The sequence below is a fragment of the Carassius gibelio genome, chromosome B7, assembly GCF_023724105.1.
Source record: "Carassius gibelio isolate Cgi1373 ecotype wild population from Czech Republic chromosome B7, carGib1.2-hapl.c, whole genome shotgun sequence".
NCBI classification, from domain to species: Eukaryota; Metazoa; Chordata; class Actinopteri; order Cypriniformes; family Cyprinidae; genus Carassius; species Carassius gibelio.
In genome coordinates, this window is record NC_068402.1 from 8,911,228 (window position 1) to 8,938,606 (window position 27,379).

The 27,379-nt window shown below is 35.5% G+C and overlaps 1 protein-coding gene across 1 annotated transcript in view; it reads left to right on the forward strand.

The window, feature by feature from the left end:
• The window catches only part of LOC127961347 (elongation factor-like GTPase 1), an 88,537-nt gene that overhangs the window by 49,103 nt on the left and 12,055 nt on the right, over positions 1-27,379 (forward strand). Inside the window, exons 16-18 of the mRNA XM_052560424.1 lie at positions 15,479-15,610; positions 17,755-17,902; positions 25,111-26,081. Of these exons, the coding sequence (XP_052416384.1) occupies positions 15,479-15,610; positions 17,755-17,902; positions 25,111-26,081 (1,251 nt within the window). The remainder of the gene's footprint in view (positions 1-15,478; positions 15,611-17,754; positions 17,903-25,110; positions 26,082-27,379) is intronic.

Sequence of the window (27,379 nt, forward strand, 5' to 3'; positions counted from 1 at the left end):
TCACGGTAATGTCACAGCTTCCAAACGCTCTCAACGCAAAAGCCTACTCGCGCTCGATTCTTTAGCTCCGCCCACACATCACGCCTCCAGCTGGTCGTGTTTTTCCGGGAAAAATCGGTACAGACTATCTTTCTCTTATGAATATAATGAAACTAAAGACTTTTTGGAGTTATGAAGGATGCAGTACTACTCTATAGGTACTTAAGATTAACAGGATATTGAGTGAAAACGAGCATTTCACCCCCCCTTTAATTATAAATTTTTAACATCTGATTTACCCTTAAAAGTTGAAATAGTAATGTTGTTTCACAGGTTCCACAAAGATAGGAAGCAGTGCAACTACTGTTTTCAACATTGATAGTAATAAAAAAAATTTTTTGAGCAGCAAATTAGAATGATTTCTGAAGGGCAATAAATCCTGGATTAATGATGCTAAAAAATTCAGCTTTGTATCACAGGAATAAATTACATTTGAAAATATATTTATTTATATAGGTTAAGTTTATTAAGGTCTTTTGTGTGTTCGTGTGTGCGTGCGTGTGTGCGTGCCTGCATATGTAACAGTTGTAGAACAAAGGCTTGTTTAAGAGCAGAATGATGGAAGTGACTCACTGATCACTGACGTTCCCCACAGCACCCGGACTGAGTGTATACAGGAACTCCTCATGTGTATGTGTTTTATTTTTGGTTTAAACACTGCTGTGTGTGTGTATCACACTAATGCTTGCTAAGCAGAACCTTCTACATGCCCTCTAGTCAGAAGTGGTGTCATGGAGGCCTGTCAGAGCACAGACGAGAATAGTTCGTTTTACTGCTCTACTGAGCGTTTATCTCCTCTGCATATTGCTTTCTCTCTCACACTCTCCGGAGCTATTTAGAAAGTCGTTCAGGTGAATTACTGAAGGAGTGCGGCCCGACTGCTCTTCAGAAAGATTACTGTGCTAGATGTGCTTCATCGTGATGTAGATTCACTGCACCATGTTAAAGTCTTTTTCCGGTTTTCTTTTAAAGACCCTATAGAATGGTGTGACAACTAGATTTTCTTTCCCCTTGTTGACATATTTGATTGAAACAGGAGCAGGTGACATATATTGAAGAGTGTGTTAATTGTTTGTTATTCACAATATAATTACAAAATACAACTTGCAGTGAAATGTGCACATACATATAAAATACGCAATAGGACAACATTTTGGATACATCCTGAGTGCAGGATGATATCATTATTTTTGGTCTTTTTTTATTTTATTTTTTAAGTTTGTCTTAATACACAGTCAGATTCCACTTATTTAAAGCATAACAAATAAAGCAACAAAAAAAGCTTTGTTTTTTGTGCTTTTTTACTTATTTATAGATATTTTAACTTGAAAACAAGACAAAAATACTCATTAAGAATGATAATTTATTTAGTTTAATTGTATTTAATTCAGTTGTATTTTATTGCAGTCTAATAGTTAATCCTTACAGCTTTTAGGAGTTAGCTAGCAAGCATGAATAAATAAAAGTAAAAAAGAACTCTGTAATCTTTTTGTCGGGAAAACACATATTCACTTAAAACTAAGAGTTTTCCATCCACAAACTCCTTATTAGCTGCTTATTAATAGTTATCAATGTAGATGTTAAGTTTAGGTATTGGGTCAGGTTATTGCATCTAGAATAAACTAAGTACAAATAAACAACCGCTTTGCTAGTAATATGCATGCTCTTAAAATAAAGTATTACCATCTCTTTTTATATTAAGTACCTTCTTTAAATTCGTCAAGGAGCTTTATTTGAGGATATGGCAGGATGTTGAGCTCTTACCTCACGTCTACCTCTCTCCACACAATGTTCATACTGTTGTTCCCTGTACAGAATCACTCACTTCCTCTACATGGCTGTTTCCTGTGGTGACGGCGGTCATATTGCCGCCACATGCTGCCTGTCAGAGCTGTTGCAGATATGTTGGGGATGTATGTGAGGATGTATAAGTGCCTCCCCATGTCCACCGCTTCTCATATGCTGCTTTTTATCTCTCTGTTTATTTTGTGTGTTTTTTTGCACGTCCTCTCTTTTTCTTGGTCGCTCTTGTGTTGTGGTATAATTAGTGGTGATCTTTAGGGAAAAGTAAGCGTGTGTGTGTGTGTGTGTGTGTGCAGAAGACTAATGTAATACAATATATTCCGTGTGTGTTTCTTGGCCAAAGGGCAAGTCTGTCTCGGCCCCTCATGATCCTACACATCCACATCTGTCAAGTTTAGGAGAGGGACTTTCCACTGAAGGGACTTTCCATGGTGCTCCGTACAGAACCAGAAAGAGCTCTTTTCCACAGCTCCATATGATCCCCCTGTAGAATAGCTGTCGCTGCTGAATGCTGCTTTACAAGCCAAGGAACCTGGTCGCTCAATTTTATTTTGACTAAAGGGATTTGGGTGTAATTTTACTGAATAAAATCAAAAAAGTGAGACTGCCAGCATGAATTTAACAGCTCCTTAATCTATAATAGCTGGTTGAGATTGTGTCATTAGCGGTGCTTGCTAAGTGCTGGAGTACAAAAGGCTGTTTTGAGTTTATTTGCATGCGAAATACCACAGCACTTTCCCAACACAAGCTTCCTCATCCATGAGGACATTAGAAAACCTACAATTTATGCAAACAAAATACATTTAATTAAGAAGCAACACTGTGCTAGGTTCATTTTCTCAAAATAAAAGTTTGGTTTGTTTTCAGTTTGTTTTCTTACACTGGAATCTTTTTTTCAACTTAATGTAAGTATAAAAAGGGTAAATCAAGTAAAAAAAAAAAAAAAGCTTATTTTAAGATAGTCAATGGAAACAAGTGTAAATGTCACATGCAGCATTGCTTTTCAAGTAAATTTGTCTTTTTAAAAATCTATTTTTTTTTTAACCGGAAAACAGCACAAAGTATAGAAAAATATAAGAAGATAATCATAGGATATTTTGCACTGCAACAGTTAATTCTAACAAATGTAATAAGTCAATAAAAAAAAGACTGTCTAACTGTCTAAGAACTGAGAATCTATGAAATTATTACATATTTTCTGATAAAAGATTTGTTGATGTTCAGTTTTGTTTAAGGTTATTTTCATTGCTCTTCAGCGACTATCAAAATTCATTAATAGTATTTTGTTGTGAAGTTAATTAACAAATTAACATAAAACATTGTTTATGAAATTAATGATAATTCTTCTCAACCTGTGACTTTTTCACACATATTAATCAAAACATTTTACCATTTATTTTTGCTCAATTGAATAATAAATAAAAATAAATATATTTATATTGCCTTGGCAAGCACCACTAATAAAAAAAGTATTTTAAAAATGGTAAATCTACCTAAATAAAAATGATGAACAACAACAAACTATTCGTTAAAATTGAGGGGAAAGAATTCAAGAGTGTTTTCATGGTATGAAAACTTCAGAGAAAGTAATGCTTAATGAGAGTTTGCTCCAGATTCACGTTTTTTTCCTTCTACAAAATCTGCCAAGGAACTCAAGGAAAAAAATCCTTATCCTTCTGAAGCCAACTTCACCAAACTATCCGCTTATGAGTCCAGTGCTGGCACCAGTGGACTCTGTGTGGGGAGGCGCAGTGTCTGCAGAACTCACCCACAAGAGATTCATCTCATGCCTAATCACCTCACTAAAGCACTGAAAGCCTCGGAGGAGCGCTGAGGGTCAGGTGAGACTCCCAATCTCACCGGTCTGATGGAAATGCCATTCACCGCTTTTTTGAGTATTCACCACTTAAAGCAACAACGTCTTGGACATTTTCAAATGGTAAAATGCTAAAGAATAAGGCAACCACTTTGTTGATGCTATTTATTGGTTTTCTTTGAAGTCACAGGTTGCTTTTAAGAATGGTGCTGGTTGATACTATATAAATGTGAGGTTTTCAATCAAAAGTTTAAATACACATGCTTGTTTCTCTAGCTGTGGTTTTTATGTTGGACCTCTTTTTTTCCTTGCGAAGAGCTGTCAAAATGTTCAATAGCTTTTTTGTAGTCAAGACGTTATAAGGTGTGTGTTTATACAGTAAGTGATTTTCAAAAATAATAGACCTGCTCTGAAAAATATTCATTGGAATAAAAAAAAAATGACAGCTAACCCTGTTCTCCATGGAATTACCATTTGATTCCTTCTCTTTACCACAGTACTGTTATAATACTTTGTGAGCGTAGACTATATTTTATGGATATGCAACTGATTTGCATTATATGATTGTTCCACCAAATATTTGCACACTCACTTACACACTTACAAATTTGATAATTTTCAACTAAAATAATGAAATAATAAATAAATAGAAATATGTATTTACATTATTACATATATTAAGAATTCTCTTCTGCTCACCAAGCCTGCATTTATTTGATCCAAAATATAGCAAAAGCAGTAATATTGTGAAATATTTTTACTATTTAAAATAACTGCTTTCTATTTGAATATATTTCAAAATGTAATTTATTCCTGTGATTTCAAACTGAATTTTTAGCATCATTACTCCAATCACATGATCCTTCAGAAATCATGCTAATATTCAGATTATTAGTAGTAGTAATTATTATTATCATGTTCAAAACAGCTGAGTAGAATTGTTTCGGGTTTCTTTGATGAATAGAAAGTTCAGAAGAGCAGCATTTATCTGAAATAGAAAACGTTTGTAACATTATGAATCTTTATCATCACTTCTGATCAATTTAAAACATCCTTGTTAAATAAAAGTATTCATTTATGTAATTCCCATTTGTTATACACTGATTTTCTGTCATGGATCTCCTGAATTAGCCTTAGCCACCCCATGTATAAAACTCTAGCTCCGCCACGGTCTGTGAGGCATGTTTTCACTGAGTTTCGGTTCATTTTTGTACTCCTGTTAAAGACGAGTCGCAGAAAGTGCATCATGTTTGTTTTTATGAAAGCACAATGTTTTGTTGATATATTGAGTGCACACAAATAAAAGTAGACCCTTTGCAGTTATGAATGATGTATTACTCTTACCTTTATGAGCATAAATCATAAAAAAAATCAATTTATGAGCAAGTATCCACTGAAAAATATGCAAGTGATCACACTGGCATCTCCGCACTAACCATTGGATATAGCGCACATTTATCTGGGTCTAACTGGGGTTGAACTGTTTATATCTATAGATTTTATTTAAGTCGTAGTGATTTGAGAAGGCTAAATTGATCAAACATAGGCTCACTGTCTGCCAGCTGGTTTAGCCAAGGCCAAAGGTCAAGAAGGCCAAACTACAGGAGTTGGCCATCCGAGGGGCATGTGACTGCAATGGAGGATAGTCTATAAGACTCCGAGCCACGAGATGTTCAGTTTGAAGCCCTTAAAACACTTAACTCAGATTTTCCTTTTGTTTCATTTATCTTTAGATGTTTTAAAGTTTACATTTCAGCTCAGTCAAGCACTTTAAGCACCAGCACTTTTTCAGTAAGTTACGTTTCTTGTAGAATTGTGCTTCAAATAAAGAACATAATGTTGACCAGATTGTTAGTTAATCATTTAGGCTACAAGTCAATATTACCTATATAGACAGCGATTAAAAAAAAAAAAAAAGTTGACTTGTAAAACCGCAGTGTCAAATGTGATTCGGTGGAAAATTTGGGTACACTTAACCTTTTGTACTGGTGCCCTTAAGAAAAAAAGTTAGGAGCACCAGTGCCAAAATTTAGTCTAGAGCCCTATTTATATATTTGTGTGTGTGTGTGTGTTGTGTTGGGTTGTGTTGTTTTAGTGCTTGTCAACTTTAATCGCTTTTTTACTTTATTATGAAACTGATTGCCAAGAAAATCACCTTTTCAGATAAAGAACTTGTACCAGATTGTAATGACATGGAGATGAGTAAATGATGACATAATGTTTATTTTTGTGTGAACTTTAAGCAATGTTTCCTTTTTGTTGAATGAAACTGAGATGGATAAAAAATAGCTGATTTTATGTCCTAATTACCGCTTGCTGCATTCATGACAGTATCTTTTATGATGTCAGACTGGAAATGGAAAGGATAATAAATACCTCATTATTATCAAATTAATACCTCAACAGGGTGTCAGAGAGACTGAATATGTTTAGTTAACACTTTTCAAGCTATCCGTCAGTGTTCGATACCCCAGTGATTAAAGCAGGTCTGACAGTCTGGACCGGGATTTAAAAAGAAATTGATTATATAAACAGTCCAGTTCTGCAGCCAAAATCCGTCTATTCTTTATGGATATCTCTCATCTCTTACCTCTGAACACGGGCCGCACTTGGCATCAAAAACAAAGCCTTGTGCCTGTGCTGTAAACAACAAACGAAGCAAGACGTAAATCACAAACTCTCGCCGATGACATCAGCCTCCTAATTCTAACCACGTCCATCTCATACAGGAAAAACACAGAGGGAAACAAAGGGAAGGGAGTGTTTGAGGGGAAGAAATCAATTATTTGAGCAAGCTTGAGAAAGAGGAAGAGCCCTGCTATTGAGGAGAAGACTAACAGGTGTGAGAGAGGTTTAAAAGTTCTGAAACTAGTCAAATTTGACATTGTTTTTCAATGACTCACTTTGAATTGTGATTATTAACTGTCTAACCTTGCAGATTGCACTCATTTTTCATGAACCACACTTCTGTTCAAAAGTTTGGGGTCGTAAGATTTTTGTGATGTTTAAGAAAGTTTCTTATGCTCACCAAGGCTGCATTTATTTGATTGAAAATACAGGGAAAAAAATGTTATAATCTGAAATATTCTTTACAATTTCAAATAAGTATTTCATGTTGTATTATGATTTAACCTGCAATTTATTCCTGTGACCAAAGCTGAATTTTCAGCATCATTACTCCAGTCTTCAGTCTCCCTCGGAAATCATTCTGATGTGCTGCTCAAGAAATATTTCTTATGATCAATGTTGAAAACAGTTGCTGCGCTGCTTAATATTTGTGTGTATGTACAAAAGAGCAGTGTTTATTTCAAATGCTACTCTTTTGTAACATTAAAACCTTTGATCAGTTTAATGCACCTTGTCCTCCTTTTCATTAAGTGGCCTTAACTACTATGTATTTACATTTAAATTAATAATTTGGTACAATGCACATATTGTGTACATACATATTTTTAAATTGCACTTAAAAAAAATATAATAATAAATCTGTAATTACATTTATAGTGTTGACAATCTTTACATTGTACTTCTTCTTCTTTTTTTTTTTTTAAGAAATGGCATAGTAGTTAAGGCCATATAATTGAAAGTGTGACCATGCATCCTTGTTGAATAAATGTGGAATATGTATATAAAAAAATATATATATGCAAATCTAAATAAATTAAATATAGTAGTCATGATAAACAGAAAGAAAGGTAAACTTGCCTTGCCTCTGCAACCGCCCAGAACACCCTGACACTGGTCTTTTTTATTGCTTTAATAATTCCAAGTCAACGTAACTTCCTCATAAGCTTGTCATGAAATTAATTTCACTTGGCTTTGCATTGATCGAAAATGTATGTGTGCTATTAAACATGATGGAACACACAAGACCAAAATCTGTTGAAAACATTAGCCATGATTATTATTCAGGCTTTTGTCGGCTTTGAAGAACCACAGCTGAGAGCCGGCGCAGCTGCCAAAGGCACCACGAGTGAAAAAACGCTCTTTATATAACTTGCGCCCGGGCCAACTGTATTTGTGGTTGGAGGAAATTTCTCCTCGCTTGAGTCATTGAGATCACTTGCTCTTGGTTGCTTGCCCCTTTGTGCTCTTTGATCCGTCTTTTCTTGCAGTCGCTCTATCTGTTCCCTCCAACCACTCTCTTCCCTGAGCCGCGCTATCACCGCAGTCAGGACGGGATCCAAACACTGCCTCCGTAGGCCTCAGTGCACGGTGCGAGTGAAAACCGTCGGTCCGGGGCGATTGTGTTTGAACTTTGACCTCCGCTTGTCCTCAGAGGACTCACCTTCTACGCTTGCCAAGAGAGTCTGCACACACTTTTGTTTGTTTGCTTGGCTTTCGACTAAATAATGATCTCCCACAGTACTGTACTGTATTGCTGGAAGCAGTGGCGTTAAAAACACTGAGGAAGTGCACTGTAAAATAGATGAACAACTGATCGTTAGCGTAAAGCTTTGTCTATATTATATTTCTTATAAATGGTGTTTCCATCTTGGTAATGATTATGTCATACTGTGTGAGTGATTAAAAATAGCGTTTGACAGACTTGAAGTGTTTGTCATCTGCCTTTAGCAGCTTGTGTTTGAGTGATTCATGATCACAACCTTCAGACTTCTGGTAAACTGAAGAATTACTTATTTGTGCTCAGACTATCTATCTATCTATCTATCTATCTATCTATCTATCTATCTATCTATCTATCTATCTATCTATCTATCTATCTATCTGTCTATCTATCTATCTATCTATCATCTGTCTATCTATCTATCATCTGTCTATCTATCTATCATCTGTCTATCTAATCTATGTATCTATCTATCTATTGTTATATCAGTTGTTCTGTCATTCCATCGTTCGTTCTTATGTCTCATTCATTTTATCATTCTAGCTGTCGTTCTATCATTCTATCTATCTATCTATCTATCTATCTATCTATCTATCTATCTATCTATCTATCTATCTATCATCTGTCTATCTATCTATCATCTGTCTATCTATCTATCATCTGTCTATCTATTCTATGTATCTATCTATCTATTGTTATATCAGTTGTTCTGACATTCTATCGTTCGTTCTTATGTCTTTCATTTTATCATTCTATCTGTCGTTCTATCTATCTATCTATCTATCTATCTATCTATCTATCTATCTATCTATCTATCTATCTATCTATCTATCTATCTATCTATCTATCTATCTATCTATCTATCTATCTATCTATCAAGTAATTCCTTTTCTATAATTCCAAAACATCATTCTGAAGTTTTTCAACAACCTCCTCTCGATTTCAACCGTCGTTTATGCCAGGATGTAATTGTTCTTAATTTCCAAAACCCTTCAGCTCAGATTTAGCTTCCTTTTTTTTCCAAGAGCGTCTATTTCTTCCATGTGTGGCCCAGATTCCTGCAGCGGGTCTGTTCTCCTACTGTATATAACTCTTCCCAGGTTATTTCGGCAGCGCTCTCTGTTTTTCTGTGCTTTTGTTGAGGAATGCCTCTGAGACACAGTCACCTTTGAGTAATTACCTGCTCATGTTTCATGTTGAAAGAGCGTCTCTGTTTTACAGTTATAAAGAGCAGAGCAAGCGCTGTCCTCAGCTCTGGGATCAGCTCTTATCAGAGGACGGCTGTTTCAGAAACGGGGCATTTTAGATTTTTCCCTTCAAGTAGAAGTTAACCTCCTGCAAGTCGAGCACTGGATTGAAATTCATCTGTTCTCCAGCTTCCTTTTCTTCTCCACAATTTTCTTCAATTAGTTCAGCTCAAGCACTTAACTCACACACTGTGCTTTGTGTTCTGGTCTTTATTAACTTTAGACTTAAAGACATTTAAGATTAAAGTTTGAAGAATGTCCAATGAAAATGTGTATTTTTAGAATGCAGAAAAAAGTACTCGACTAACAAAAGTATCATTGTATCAAGTACATGTATCAAAGAATAATCTATACTGTATATTGTTCATTCATTTGTTGTTCATTCGTTCTATCATCTGTTTGTTCATTCTAACATTCTATCTAGCATTCTATCTAGCATTCTATCGTTCTGTCATTCATATTTTGTCTTATTAGTCATCTATCTATCTATCTATCTATCTATCTATCTATCTATCTATCGTTATGTCGCTCTGTCGTTCTATCTTTTTTATCTCATTCTATCATCTATCTATCTATCAGTGATGCGCGGGTCAATGTATAAACAACCCACACCGACCCATGTTTTCAACTAACCCGCCCGCAACTCGGACTGCAAAAGAGAAAAAGAAAATATTGTACCGGACTCGCTTCCTGAAACGCATTTTTTACAAGTAGTAAACGTGTTGCCCCTTTATATTAATTTAATTACTTAAGTAGGCTATAGCCTACAGGATAATAAGCGTTATGACCGCACACATAAGGCTTGCCACAAAGAATTTGTTAAAGTAATGATTATAAATGTGTCTAAAATAGCAAGGAGACATTTAATTGTTTAGTAATAAACTGGTGTTTTCTGTGTCGCTGCAAAGATGAAGTTGACGATGCGGACTCGCCATGAACGCCAGAGAGAAATGCACATTTCATAAGGATCACATAATCAGAGAGTAGCCGTTTATTTTGGTTTGAATATTTTAGTTTAAAAGTAGACATTTCAAGCTTTCTGTAATATATTGCCTATATTTCTTTTTAAACCCACTGACTAAAAGATTAAGACACTACCTGACCCAAAATATCACCCAAAGTTTCTACAGCTTTTTTCTTAGCTGTTTCAGAATCTGGAAAAATGACTAGGGCTAACTTGTTACTGCAGTCGAGCGATATGAATGTGTGTGATGTACGGCATGATAAATGATCGTCATTTCTGCTGCTGAAACTTTGTCAGCCTGTGGGTCATTTGGTTTATTGAGAAACGATTGCACTGATTTGCATGTTTCTTGATGATGTGTTTCTTTTCTGTGGTATTCTCCGTGTATTTATTAGGCAGGGTCGAATGAAAAAGCGGGACAGATGGTCACTCTATAATCGCGCCAGTTATTCAGCCAATAAAGTGTAGGCCTATGTATTTCAAAATTGTGTATAGTACTTTATAAATTACAAAGGTTTAATTGGCATCTTTATTTCAAACACCCGACCGACCACGACCCGAATATCATTAAAGATATTTTTGGATGACTCGTAACCACAGATGACCGCAGGCACCCGCTCATTTTGGATCAACCTGCGCATCACTGCTATCTATGGTTATTTAGTTCGATAGATAGATTGATCGACCTAAAAAAAAAAAGAAGAACAAAAATGTATCCATTGCTTTTTTTCTGTCTGTTTAATTGCATATTACTATCAATTTTATTTTGCTTTACATCTTTTTAACTCATCATATGAAAAAAATAGATATTTATTTCTGTATTTTCCGGACTATAAGTCGCACTTTTTTTCATAGTTTGGCTGGTCCTGCGACTTATAGTCAGGTGCGACTTATCAAAATTAATTTGACATGAACCGAGAGAAATGAACCAATAGAAAACATGACCGTCTACAGCCGCGAGAGGACGCTCTATGCTGCTCAGTGCTCCTGTAGTCCACACTGAAAACATATAGCGCCCCCTAACAGCTGTAGACGGTAATGTTTTCTCTTGGTTCTTGGTTCTAAATAAATGCGACTTATAGTCCAGTGCGACTTATTTATTTATTTTTTCCTCATCATGACGTATTTTTGGACTGATGCGACTTATACTCAGGTGTGACTTATAGTCCGAAAAATACGGTAGGATTTATTTATCTGATATTTTAATCTGCGCTATTTCTCTCCAGAAGTTAAGAACAATAAAGATGTCCTTTGTATCTTTTAAAATTTGTTTAGGTTTTGTGCATCTCTTAACCTTCTCACATAAGTGCACATCAGTGTGGGCTTTTATTGTTATTGTACTCTTCAGTAGGCAAACGTTGCAACAAACTGAATGTACAGATTTCATACATTTAGAAAAAACAGGGTTGCATGTACAGTACACTGATGATGAAATTTGCACCATACCTAACCAAAGAATACTTTGGCCTTCATACTATAAGACAAACATTTTAAAGTTTCACCTAAAAACATTGTTATAATGCAGAAACAAAGGTGCTTGTCAGGTTTACAGACGATAGACAAGAACACTTTCATGCTTCAACATTTATCCTGTGCTCATTTTCTCCGGTTTCTACTTATTTTCTCGCCTTGAAGATCTGCTGCTTTCTTGCGTGGAAATCAGAAGCATGTGTGAGGTGAAAAGTTTAGAGCAGGATGGATTTATGCAGCAATCATTAAAACACCATCTGATGGTGATGAGCGAAGGATTTGCTTGTTTTTAGAGAGGCTGGATTGGTCCCGAGCCGCTGATCTGAGGTCTGTTGTGCTGTTGGTGTGTGGTGGGTTAGTCGGGGACAAGCTGGCCCTGAATCAGTGCTTGGGTAGGAGAGGGTGAGAGGGGTCAACACGAGCAGGAAATCATCAGCGCTGTGGATAAAAATGGCAGTGTGCCTCGGGCCCGGCTGGACGTATTAAAGAGTCACATACAAAGAGCTCTTGTGTCTAGACTGACCTCTGCATGTGGCTTGACTTTCAGTGATGAACTCGCAGGTTAAAAGAGGGGTAGAATAACCCCTGCTCAAATCACTCACCCTTCTCTCTTCCTGCTGTCATGATCCAGAGAAATCCACTGACCTTAGGATGTGTTGTTTCAGTTAAAATTCATGTACTTGTTTCACTTCTAAATTCTAAATTTCTAAATTGATTTTAAAGTGGCGTGTCTGATTTCTGCACGATAAGACACCATGAAATTGCAAAAACGATGGCTGTAGTTATTTATTTATTATTATTTAAATACTGTTTAGTATTCTTACATATTTTTAATGTGCTTTTATTTTTAGATTTTCAGTTTTCGTTTTAATTTAAGTTTGAGTATTTTTGTTCTGCCTTTTCTGTCTTTATAAGCGATGTTTTCATTTGTTTAGCTTTAATATTTTTACAATTTATTCCATTTCATTTGATTAATTTTACAACATCAACTTATTTTATTTCAGTTAGTTCCAAAATAAACATTTCTCTTTTTTTTCTATTATTATTATTATTATTATAAAATCTTTTATTTGATGTTCATATATTATTTCCTCTTTTAGGAAATTTTTATTGTTTTTTTTAGTTAACAATAACAAACACAACTGATTTATGTCATTCCAGCATGCTGCTACTATTTCTGCAATATCTTTATGTGGCAAGAATAATAAAAGTATATGATATTCTATTCTGTCAATGACTGTTTTCAAACAGGTAGTCTTGCCTCCAAACTTACACCATTGGTTTGACCAATCTCACTTTGGTCGTGATACTCAAACAAACAGTTTTGGCAAAGTATTGCCACATTGTTTTTGGAGAATCATTCCAGGAATCCATTTATAGTTCTCTCTTCACATTAGAATGGAAAAGAGAAACACATGGTAGTTTAAAAATCCAATATTTTAATGTATTTTAGCTTAATGTGGACTATAAGTAATTTGAAGTACTATTGAATGCTGTTGAATTCTACTTAAAAGTGTGAGGAAAAACGCAGTTTTGCATCACAGCAAAAACAGTCATGGCAGCATTGGTTTAGCTAACAGTGTACATTTGGGGGTGGAGCCTTTTGTTTGTTCCGACCAATGGCAGATAGTGTTTTAAAAAGATTTTCAAAAGACATCATTGGCTAAATTTGCAATGTTATATAATTCTCTATTATTGAGTAAACCTTTAAATATATTTAGCATGAACAACGTGAAGTAGACAGGTTTATTTTGTTACAGTATCTGGATAATTGCAATTTAATTAGCTTATTGTGCAGCCAATTAAATCAGTAAATGGAAATATTTTGATATTTTAATTTAAAAATTTATATTATACACAAGTATTTGAGCATAGAATGTCACAATTGACATGACTGTGTTCTAAACTACTTTTATGTGTTCTAAACTAAAGATACACAATCATTTTCCCACGCCTTGAGGCATCTGTGCAACATCCTGCCCTGCAAAGCGTATGCCCTGATCCAGACATATGCAAACACTTATAGAAAGAATGTCAGAGCAGGACACGTACAGTCCCTTCAATGAGCAATTCGTCTGCTCTGTATCTCACTTTGCATTAACAACCCTTCTTTTTTAAATATAATGCTTATGCACATTTGACTCCATATACTTGGCTTATTTTTCTATATTTGGTATGTCTGCTATAATAAACGTTTGCGAGTTGATCCGTGATGTCATGCTCTGAGCCAGCGAGTCAACACTGCCTCAACGGTCAGAGTTGAGACTTCATATGCTGCTCAGCTTCTGCAGGCCTGCGTTGTGATTACCGTTAAGCCATTTGTAATACCGACTTTACAGCCTCCAAGTGTTTGCTCATGAGCACGATTGCGAGTCTGGCTGGAATTGCCCTTAATAAGGTCGGCCTGTGATGGAAGCTCTAGCCTCATGGCTGCTTCATTGACTGAACAATCTAACCTCTAGGGTTGAGGCTCCACTCTCCTGACGGAATCACTCTTAGACCTGAGTGGGAATCGAGGGGCGAGTTAAATGCTCGACCTGCTGAGCCGCTGAAGCGCTTTATTTAGTTGTCCCTATAAGTTTTATGCATCTCCTCCGATTTCTGCCTGCCAGATGGTCCAGAAAAAGTGTTGGAGGTAAATGTAAGAAGTGTATTAAATAGAGGATCTTGCTCTGAAATTTTGTGTTTGGGAATCACTTCAGGAATGAACAAAACCTCAACAAGATAATTGTGAGAAGTGTCTCTACGGTATATTCATAATCCGTAATCGGCCTCCGTATTTCACACTCTCTTCATCTCTCTAAATTGATTTAATTGATTTAATTTTTTACATTTTTTATTATTTTTATTTATTTTTGGTTTAGTATTAGTATTAGTATTATTATTATATATTTTTAATAATTCAATATGTTTGCATTTTATTAATTAATATATTAATTCAGAAGACAGCTTGGAAATAAAAAATGCTGCTATACATTTTAAATTAAGTGTAATATATTTTAATTTAAGTAGGCAATGTTGCATTTTGGAAAGTATTTACATTACATTAAGTTCAAAGTGTATCTTTTTTTTCTTCACATTTTTTCATATAGGTGTATAAATCTATAAACGTTTGAATTATATATATATATATATATATATATGTATGCATTTATGTATTTAATTGCTAATATATTACACTTTTTAATATAGTCATATTTTAACTCTTTTGAAATGAATTCTATAATAAAAATCTATATCACAATGAATATTATTACAGGCAGCATGATAATTATGTGTTGAACAATACTGATGATAAGCTTTTTTATATTGTTGAAATTTAGTTTAATTAAAGGATACATTTGGAAAAAAAACATGAACCACAAGACTACTTGTTCTATTTATTTTCTAGCAAATAAATATTTATGTTCCTTTCAAAACTAAGCACACTTTTTCGGGATGCTTGCCTGGGCCAGATGTCATATCACCAGCCAAATGTTGGGTTCTCAATTTCCATCACAGCAGTGCAATCATGTCTGTTATTGCAAATGTCTGAGTTCTCCGAAGTCTTTTTTCTTTTTCCATCACAACGTGCGCAAACACATGCTTACACTCTTACTCACACAACCTCCCACCTAAAGCAGCACACACAGGGGCCTTTGTTATAAGAGGCAGCCGTTGTATAAATAATAACGTTTAATGTAAAAAAAAATTGTTATGGAACCTTATTGGAGCCCTGAGGTTTAAAATCCTGTTATTTGAAACCGCTCTTTTGAATGCAGCTTTGTTTAATGTTGTTTGTATCTCTGCAGGTATTGGTGGAATGGAGGAATTCATTCTCAAATCGGCCACCGTCTCAACATCTCCGGCCTGCCCGCCCTTCACGCCACTCAACTTTGAAGCTACGCCCATCGTCAGAGTAGCAGTCGAGCCCAAACATCCAAGTACGTCCTGATGACCAAAACCAGGCACACACAGAACGAATTAAACACATCTTGAGTATAATTTTTCATTGTGCTGCAACAGGTAAAGCACTGCAGTACATTGCTGGACACATAAAGCAAAAATAACTGATAAGCCAAAAGCAAGGAAGAGTGTATTGAATCATCACGGTGACTCAGTAGTAAAAATGAACAAGCTGTTCAGAAAGAATTATTTTTAGGTAGGTAGTCGTGCTTCTGAATGTAATAGAAACTTTTAGGGTATATATTTAGTAAGCTTAGTATCTTTTTCCAAGTGTCTGTGATGATTCTGTTATAAAGCTGCCTTCTGAAGAGTGATCAGCCTAACAATACAGAGCTCATACTAATGTTGGATAAATGTTCTTTTAATGAATTTGAACTGTATATCTATGCTTTTTGGTATATTAAATTATTGTATTTATATTCATCTATGCTTTATGGTGTGTGTATATATGCACACATACAATATTTATTTATTTATTGCTCACAAAGGCAACATTTAGATATTTCATTATATAAATATTTTTGTTTGTGTGTGTGTATACACACACACATGTATACATATACAGTAAATACATAAAATAACAGTTTTTTAATACATTTTATATTTAAATTATTTATAATACAGTAAAAATATTTCAAATAACTTTTTTTTTATATTAGAATAGCATCATTACTCCAGTCTTAAGTGTCACATGATCCTTCAGCAATAATTGTAATATGCTGATTTGCTGCTCATGAAACATTTCTTATTATCATCAATGTTATAAACAGTTAGCTGTGTAATATTTTTGTAAAAACCATGATACAATTTTTTTTTTAGGATTTTTAAATTATTAGAATGTGTCCTTTCTGGAAAAAAAGTAAAAAAAAAAAATATATATATATATATATATATATTATTTATTAATTATTATTTTTTTGCTTTTAACTAAAGCACATGCTTGCAATTCAAGCCTGTTTTGCATGTAATTATTATTATTGATTTATTTTGTTGCATGCCCCATGTTTTAGTTGTTTTTATTTTTATTTATTTTTTATTTTAAAACAAATTTAGAACATTATGGAATTGACTTCTCTGTGAAAGATACGTGCCATACTACCTTGCAATCTTCCCAAAATGAGGCATCTTACCAGGCAACATTATTATGCTGTCTGTCTTTTGCAACAGCTTTTGCATTATTTAGCATACCTATCTATGATGACTTCATATTCTACCTACGTAGGCACCTCACTAAGTTTCACTGATACACAGCAATGACTAACCATAAAATAGATGCATGAGCAAACAGACTAAATTGTCTCATCTCACGAGTCTCTAACGTGCAAATATCCCTCAGAAAGGTGTTTCAATAGCGACGTCTCCAGGTTCACTCGGTGGTGTTGTGATTCTCATTAGCAGTGTCAGAGATGGCATGGAAACCCCATCCATCTCAAAGCATTACACTCGCTCATGTGGGACGCATTAGTCAAGAGCACAGCTGTAATGAGGAAGTTAAATGTTTCCCAGTTTAGCACAGCAAAGAACTGTCTGATCTGGATTGCGCGAGCACACACAAACACAAGAGCTCATTGTGAGGGCGATCACCGTCCCCGAGCGCTGTTTCAGGGTTTAGTTTCATAACCGTAACTTCAGCTCGTCTTCGGGTCAGGAGAGGCCATTACTGGTGAAAACACTCTTTATTAGAAGCGCTCTCAAAGTCCCAGTGTTACTGCTGTCACTACATTATGAACAGAAACTTACTTTGATGTCAGACAGCACTTTTAGGAGAGAATGAGATGCTGTTTTAAAGGGTTATATCATACATTTTTTATCTTTTTTTTTTTTTCCAATAAGGTCTATTTATAATGTTAGATTGTTGCACTCCAAACAGTCAGAATTCATTTTTTATGAGCCTTTATGACTCTATGAACCTTTAATTTTTTTTTTTTTTGGTACTTTTTTTTAAACACTGTTTGTGAAAAGAATTAGAGAGTTTTGTGCACTGACTCGCAGGCTGTGGGTTTACAGTCAGGTCGATATGGTTTGCACTGCTCCGTCTTTCATCAGCCTCTTAACAAAGCTGCATCACATTGACAACTCCACAAAACAAAATATAGATATACAAATGTGTGTGTGTGTGTAGGTGAGATGCCGAAGCTGGTGCGTGGGATGAGGTTACTGAACCAGGCCGACCCATGTGCCGAAGTGTTGATTCAAGAGACAGGAGAGCATGTTTTGGTCACTGCAGGGGAAGTGCATCTACAACGCTGCCTGGATGACTTGAGAGAGAGGTGAGGAACTGCATACACGTGTGTATGTGTGTGTGTGTGTGTGTGTATGTATATTTATTGGGAAATTCAAACAATAAATGCCATTTTGACTCACTGATACACTGAGCTTAAGTGAACACGATCATCCTTTCCTCTTTACTACAAGTTATAGCACAAAAGAAACATAAATTAACATCTCATGTCTCATATAATCACTCAGATATGTTTCAACCATAGAAAGACATCAGTAAAACAGCTTGTTATCAATATCTCGCAGCTTCCACAGCTTGTCTGTTCACTAAAGAAATGAAGGCTAGGAAAGAGCATTTCATTAAAAATGTGCGTCAGCCTCAATATGTATTGTATTTTAATTTAACCCTCTTAGTAATGTCTTGACTATTTGATGTATGTTTAAATACATTTGTCATGAAAACAATGATTGTTTCTCACACTTAACAACTTAAAGCACTAACAACACATTTAACTTCTAAATGTGGCATATTTCTGGATATTCAGCAGGAAATTGTGAAAAAAATTTGAAAAAAAAAGGCAAATAATGATGTACATGAGGAGAAAAACAAGTAATCTTATAAGTGCAGAATGTTCTTAATGAGTCAATTTCATCTTTTATTTGCATGTTTTAGTTGGTGGTATGAATGAATGTCTAAAGAATATCAGATCTCTGTGGACCAGAATTCTCTACTCCTTTCCTATATCCATTCTCAATCAGCTCTTACTTTTTCTCTTTCTCCCACTGTATCTCTAGTCATCTATCATTCTCTCTCTGCGGTGGTGGCAGATCAATATCTCTTGATGTCGGTCTGTGAGCTGCACTGTAGCAGAGCTTAGAGCAATTCACACCTCTGGAGCTTCTTCTCATCACAAACTGGCTCGGCAAATTAATCATGACAGTTTTTTTGCTTTGATTGTTTGGAGATTTTTTGGCCGCTGTGACATTGTTAATGCGGCAGTGGGACGTTCAGGTGCTTAAAAAAAAAAAGGACCTTTTCTCAGGAATGCTTTATTCTAAATGGATACTAATGGCACATAGTATCTTACAGGCTCAATATAGCCTGACAAAATATAAGATAAAAATAATGAAAAAATTGTTTATTACAGTATTAAAATACTAAACTTTCTGTAGGAGGTTTGATATTTCTATTGCTAATCAATCAGTACTGTATGTTAAACTGAATAGCCTAGAGCTGGTTTGTTGATGTTGGTTTTGACATATACTCTCATAATTAAAATGCTGAAGATGTTATCTTCCAGTTTTATAAGACACCAGGGTGCATTTGGCTTGCCCTTGAGTTTTACCTTGTATAAACAACATATCTGCATAAATTAGCAGCACCACATGCTAAATATTGGTTGGTGTTGGAGTGTTCGCTGCTTAATCCATCACATCTGCCCTTGCATAACATTAGCTGGACTTTTTCTTCGATATTTTCCAAAGAGAACTTCTTTATCTAGGTGGGACTGTGTGACTTAAGAAGAGCATGTGAAAATTTGTTCAGAAAATCATGCATTTGGTTCATCAGTTGATTGTTTGAAATTTCGGGGAATTGTATTTGGTTATTTCTAGTATAGGTTATCTAATACTACAATAACAACATACACAATTTACTTAAAAAAAAATCATTTCTGATATTTTGAAGTAAAAAGATTAAAATAGTATTTTCTTGGTAAAGGTACTCAGATAATCTTTTTTTTAAATGTACATAAGCCTGATTTAAGACTTTTTTTTTTTCATCGTTTTAATGGCACTGTTTTCATTCTAACATATTCAAATTATCATTACCGGTGTACACTAATGTGAATCATCCTGAATTAATTAAATTCAGCACGTCAAATATTGTCATCAGTTACTTACAATTCTACTTTACACAAAAACTTAAGAAAAAAAAAACATGCTAATTATTTTTGTTTTGTTTTCTGCTTAAAAAAACATGTAAATGTCCTTTAAACAAGATAAATGACTTTAAGAAGCTAAACACCTCATGCGATTAGTTTTGCGATGTTCACTCGTTTTACCATTTTTACACTAAAATAAGTGAAATATGTGCCAGTGAAGTTTGACAAAGTACACTTGTGTTACAGATACATTCATATGAAACTAGTCTTGATAAGTTTATGCAGTGTTGAAGGTTTTTTTTCTTCAATTTACAATATCAAAAAATCATTCAAATGAGTCCCAAAAAAAGGCCAAATTGAAAACGTAAGAAGACATTTTTTGCAGTGCAAATGTGCTTTGAATGAAAGTAAAATTACATTCAGATCATAACCATCTGCTGAATGTTCATCTAACGTACAGGAAACATTTTTAGTGAGATTACAAATCATACAGTACTCTACATTGTACATGATATGATGAAAATGCAGAAAGTGGACATACAGCAACATATTTGAGCTTAAAACTGCCACATCCTCGCTCATTTGAATATCGAATGGCCAAAAGATTTCATGAATACATTACCAGTCGCATTTGAAGACAGAAAGAAATTCAGTGCCAGTGCGTTTGTTTTGAGGCGCAATGCAAATTGTCACCTAAAATGCAAATGAAACAAGTTATTCTTTATGTAATTAGGGAAGTTTGATAACTCCTGGCACTGTTTATGCAACTGGTTGCTGCATTTTAAATGTAAATTAGGTGACTAGTAATTGGTAAGCTCCTCTGTTATGCTTTACATGAGAATAAAATTGGCCAGGATGTTTGGAAAGCCACCAGAATGGCTTTTGTTGAGATTTCTACACGCTGCTACAGTACAGTGTTGGCCTCGTGTCAAAGTTTGTTACAGATTTGTTGTTCCAGAAACTGTCCTTGGTCTCATTGATAGTACTACAGAATCAGTTTGAGTTAAGACAAATCGAGTGAGAAAGTGTCACATTAACACAAAGAAGTGAGGAAGCCAGCGAGAGATGTGTCATGTTTTGTGGATGTAGATTAAATTGGACGATCCTGACTTGGCTCTGCTAGAACAGTGATTGGCTCGTGCAATCACACTTAGCTGAAAAAACTGGTAATGGTGTAAGGAGACACAAATGAGCTCTCGCACACTCCCCATCTGCTGCTCTGCCTCGAGCTGCGGGCCTGTAAATTAACACGCGTCTCTCTCAGTGTTATTTTGTCCTGTTTTCGGGCGTCGTGAAGGAAAGACTCATCAGTTTGTTTTTAACATTTACACTCAAGTGTTCTCAGCTCAAGCACATTTAACAGCCGTTGATGGGGATAGAGATCCCTCAGGTCTAATTTGGCTGGACTGTAATGGAGTCCGTCTTGTCAAGGTTTGGAAAAGCTTCGGCTAATGCAAGAGATATAAACATGCTTAAACTCCACATTGATTGAGATATGTTCCTGTTCATAGTTGCCTGCTTTCTGTCATTCTTTCTTTACTCCATCTGTCCCACCTGCTCTTTTACTCATTCTACTTAAAGTAACTAGTCGACGTGTCATTTATGTTCAAATAGACCGGTTTAGGTTATAGTTCATCTATGATTTGGGTAGAATAAGTCCTGGCAATATTTCTAGTCTAACAGTTTGATTGAATGTAGTTTGAATATTGAATGTGTGTATTCTGTCGTGTTTTTATTCATTAAATGTATAAATAGTCAAGCATTCAACTGTGCATTGTTTATGATTAAATTATCACAGTGAGCCCTAACAACCTTACAGAATATGCGTCAGTAGAAAATATATGCTTTTATAAAGTACATATTTAATAATTAAAATGTGTTTGTGTGAACACACACATATATACACACAAAGGAGTTTTCTATTCTCGCCAAGTCTGCACTTATTTATGAATGATTTATAATGATTTACAGATTATATAATATGTAAATCATTATAAATAATTCATATATATATATATATATATATATATATATATATATATATATATATAATTTAGCAGTATTCATTTGAAAAATGTTTTGTAATAGTGTAAATGTCTTTACTGTCACTTTTGCGTCCTTTCAGAATAAACGTATTTGTTTCTTTTAAATAAATAAAAAACATACTGACCCCAGACAATACTGTAAAGTGTATGTTACAATCAATAAGCCATCAATATTTGCCTTTTTATTAACAGATCTTTCAGATTCATCAGTGCAAGATGTTAAATGAAGGTTTTTTTTCATTGATCTTTGATTTTTTTATCAAAATATAATTTGTCTGCCTTTGCAACAATCTTTTTTTCAGTTGATGTCACAAATCTCTCTCACTTTACTCCTTAAGTATTCAATTTTCAGTCAATTTTTGTTGAATGAAAGCAAGTCCTTTTTTTATTATTATTAATTAGGTAGTGAACTGTGTCTCACGTTGACTTTAGGACCATCTGTTGTCCAGGGAACGAGGTTCAGTGTTTTGACAAAACTGGTGTGTTCATTGCGAAACTGCAGTATCCAGATGCACAGGTGAAGTCCTGCGATCAGTGTATCAAACCCCCCAAAACATCTGTCTGAACCAAAACCAAAACAACTCCATAATTTCTGCAACTAGAGGAGAAAACATGGCCGTCTGATGGTGTAGTGCTGTAGTAAATGGGCTGTTATTTAGTCACTAGCTCTGCCCCTCAGGTCAGAAAGAAACACCAGTACCACATGAGAGGAAAGCCAGAGGTGAAGACCCGTCAGACCCCGAGCTGCTGGTTTGGGGGTCGTCGGGGTCACCGCTGAGGTCAGTGTCTACTCCTCAGTCTGAGTGGCGTTTAAAAATATCCCGTCAGACCTTGGTGTCAAAGCAGTTCAGCGATAGCCTGACCAGACCTCTGACGCAGCGCCTGTCCTCAGGCCATTCACAGCGAGGTCACGGGACGATGACATCACATCCTCAGCAGAAAATGGGTCAGCTGCCAGAATGCAGAAGAAAATGGGACATTACGCCCTCTCATGTGTTGATTATTGATTTAGTTTGAGGAAAAGCATTGCTTGAGTTTGTTTTGCATGTTATTAATGATTGTATCATCGAAAAGCTTGTTGATTATGCAGCTTTTTGTCAATATGTCACTTTAGTGTCATTATAAGCTTATGGAAAAGGTTATATGTCTTTAAGGCCAATAAATTGCATTGAATATGTACATCATAATGGAAACTAGAGTGGGCCACTAATTGCGGATTCACTCACTCTCAGCAATGTGTATAGTAGGAGTCTGTCCATTGTTCAAACGTTTTTTTAATATTTATATCTTTTTTTTTTTTTTTTTTTATCATTTATAGTCACCAAGGCTGCAGTTACTCCAGTCGTCAGTGTCACATGATCCTTCAGAAATCATTCTTATATGCTGATTTGCTGCTCAAAGAACATCATTCATTTTAAAAATATATATTTTTATGTTTTTATATTATTATATTGTTTTTTATTAACCTTTGAATGTTAAACAGTTTTATAAATATACATTTATATAATTTATGTAATCCCCTTTTGTTAATGTCTGTAATGTCACTTGTTTAATGCAATACGTCCCTTGCTAATTAAAAATATTAATTTATTTCAAAAAAAGTGACCCCAAACACTCTTCTCCACAACAATAATAATAAAAAAAATCTTATAAACTTCCCATCAAATGTTTCAGCAAATTAAACCAATTCTGTAAGCGGTTAGAGAGAAAGTTATTTGGTGAGTGTTTACCAACATTACTTCCTGTTTTAATATAAAAGTGTGCTGTTATTGTAATTATGGCCATTTTAATGACGTTAATGATAATTCTACATGATATCCAGTGTAATTTGAGTCAACAGGAACACATTTCTTTTTTAAAAGCAGTGCTGATGGGGCCATGGAGGTGCATGAGGCAGGAGAGTTAGGAAATAACAAAAAATAATGAGGTTGAAGAAGTGGAAGCTAACTGTGTGAATCGCATCACACCAGGAGCTGTCAGCAGTGAGACAGCAGCCCAGTCACGGCTCTCGGGAGCTTTCTAGTAAACATTTTCCACTGGATTATCTTCTTCCCAAACCGTTCTGTGGCCGTCTGGATCTAACTGGATTACACAATGTCTCCACGAAGACAGCAGCCATGTCAACCGTCTGCTCCACTTAACAAAGCCCAGTGACCCATGAGACCCAAGTGTCCGACTGTGTCCATTAACCAGTGACCCAGAGTGTTTAGGTCCCCCATTAGATTCAGGTCATTCTGTATTCAAACATGCATTACATGCAAGCATAACATATTGAGTAAGCCTGGGTTGTGTGATATTCTTATGAATCAGTGCGCTTTTATCTTCCGGCAGAATGTTTATGTCTGTTTCCTCACGCAGACAGAGAGAGAGATTAATGTGTATTTGAATAATTTCTGCATGAATGGCCCATTGTAAATTAGATTTTACTGTGCCATAATGACTTGCTGGAGAATCAGAGCTCGGCTCTTACCGTTGGCTGAACGCCAGTCTTGAGTGCCGGCAATAATTTTCTTTCATGTCCTCCCAGTTAGTTTGAAAAATAAGCCTTTTCATACAACCGGTCTTTTTTTCCCTGAGTAGTTACTGTATTTCATGGCCTCTGTAGTTGTTTTCTGCACAATGACAATAAAGTTGAATCTAATGTAATCTAGTGCAGTGATTCAATGTTTTAGAGTTGTCACATTACTAAAATATCACTATTGATATTGTGTTTCTCAATAGCAATTTCAATACCACAGCAAAGCCTAATACATAATACTTAGTTTATTAAACACACTTTTTTTTAAGTATAATAATAATAATAATAATAATGTATTAAATGTAGTTTTAAATGTAAGTCAACCGCCATATATTTCTGTTTGTTATAAATAGTATATTAGATATTTTTGTTTATATATACTGCTTCATGCGAAATTTAAGTCATTATTACTCAATACATAATCTGTAATTTATATATATATATATATATATATATATATATATATATATATATATATATATATATTGTTTTTTTTTTTTTTTTTTTTTTTTTTTTTTTAATACACACACACATATATATATTATACAATATATTTTTTTTTGTGTCTAAATGTAAATGCACACTGACATGTAAATGTAAATTATCTTCATGCTTATCAGGTAGTTATTATACGTAAGCAAACAATAATAAAGTATATAAAATAATAATGAAATAATAAAAATAAAGTAAATTAAAAATAACTTTTTTTTTATTTTACAATGCAAACTTATCCATAGATGACATCAGTATTTTTTGACTCTGCATGTTTTTTTTTCATCATGATTGATATTTCTCTTTATCCTTTATCCTAGGTTTGCTAAAATTGAAATCAGTGCATCCAAACCAATCATCCCGTTCCGCGAGACAGTGATTAGGCCTCCCAAAGTGGACATGGTGAATGAGGACATGGGAAAGCAGCAGAAGGTGGCGGTGATTCACCAGGTCAAGGAGGAACAAACAAAGTATCCCGAAGGCATCCAGGTGGATTCCACCGGTCTGGTCACGCTCACCACCCCGAACAAGATGGCCACGGTCGGGGTGCGGGCTATTCCTCTTCCTGAGGAAGTCACCCGCCTTCTGGAGGACAATGTGGAGCTCATCCGCACAATGGAGCAGTTCAGCCTGTTCGCCTGGGAGGACAAGACTCTGGACATCAACCAGAAAATCCTGGAGAACATCCAGGATTTCAAGGTGAAGCTGGAGAGCAACCTGCAAGGCCGCAAGTGGAGGGGAGCCGTGGAGCATATCTGGGCATTTGGTCCACGCCGTTGTGGGCCAAATATTCTCCTCAACAATGTCGAGGGCTACCGGAGACCCTCTGTGTGGCAGTGTCTGGAACGAGAAAAGGAAACCGAAAAGGCAGAGATCAGAGACTTTGACAATAGCATTGCCAGTGGCTTCCAGTTAGCTACGCTTTCTGGTCCCATGTGTGAGGAACCTTTGATGGGGGTTTGCTTCTCTGTAGAGACCTGGGACATGAAGCTTTCTGTACCTCTTGCTCAAAAAGACTCAATCGATGACGATTCCCAAGCTGCAGAGCCAAATAATGATGACCACAGTGAGAGATCTGATGCTCACAAGATGAACGCCTCATCGGCAAGCTCTAACCAAAGCAGGAGCAGAGTGGAGGTCGCTGGGGGTTCGGTGGACTGTTATGGGCCATTCTCAGGGCAGCTTATCGCTGCTATGAAGGAGGCCTGCAGATACGCCTTCCAAGCTAAACCTCAACGGCTGATGGCAGCCATGTATACATGCGAAATCATGGCCACCGCTGAGGTCCTGGGTAAGCAGTTTATTCAGTCTCTACAAAAACATAGTCGAGAAGTCAATCTTTACGAAAGACAAAATGTAGGTTAATGGTTTTGTTTCCCATAAGCATTATACTACTAAGAAGGTCATGGAGCCACACTACAAAAAATAACTTTTTTTATCAGTGTTATTTTAGTATGATATACTAATATCGGATCACGATTCATTAATTCATGATTCATTAAAAGTGTCATAAGTACGTCCTGTCCAATTTCTGTATAACAATCAAAAATACTGCAGCAAAGTAAAGAAACACTAACTATTTCATTGGGATTTAATTGTCTCTTTAGGTAAACTGAAACTGAAAATGGCCACTTAAAGACATTTCAACACAAAATTAAAATGAGTCAACATTTACTCACTCTCATGTCATTCCAAACCCAGTGGAAACTCAGATCAGTGAATAATGACCTACATTTCAGTCTGTTCTCCACAAAACGATCATACGAGTCATATGAAACCTTTATGGTACTTTTATGCCTCTTTTGTGTCCCTTTTGAAGTTTGACAGTCCCAGTCATCATTTATGTTCATTAAATTTAATCACATATCCACCTATTGAGTTCCAGTTAAGAAGGAAAGTCACACAGATTTGGAAAGAACCCACAACCCTAGGGTTAGGGTAACTCTCTAACCACTAGGCCACGACTTACCATGACTTTTGATTATACTGATTATACTGTACAATAATATAGCCTACACCTACAGAATATTGGCTGATAAATCATTATCAGTCCTTTTTTACTTCCTAATATCAGTATCTGCATCAAAGTGCTCTAGTCTCTAGCCTAGAGAAAAAGGTCCCTATACCATGCAAAGAGGAAATAGTTATCCCAGGTCCTTGATTGAAAGCTGATGTAAAACAGCCATGTATCTGTATGATGTCGTCATTGCACCAGGTTCCAGAACAAAAGCAGGATTGTCCAGCCCACATGCCTGTGTGAAACGAACCCAGTTGAAGGGGTAAGAGAATCCTGCCCCACGAGAACCAAAACCTCTGAGAAAATCAGTCGGCCTGGGCCAAAGGGGAGAAAATACGTAAATATTTTAACAAATGGTGCAAATTACCTTCCCGATTGTTTTTGTTCGCTTGAGGAAAAAAGTTTGAAATCTGTAAATGAAGCACAGGCATTTAGTTTCCATAACTGCAATGAGAGCAAAAGTATTTGGGAGCGCAGCTGGAGTGTGTTAAGGGAGAAAATGGTTTTGAATTTAAAATATATAAACTTCATTTTTCACTGGCAGGATGTTTTCCATATCCAGATAACTAGGT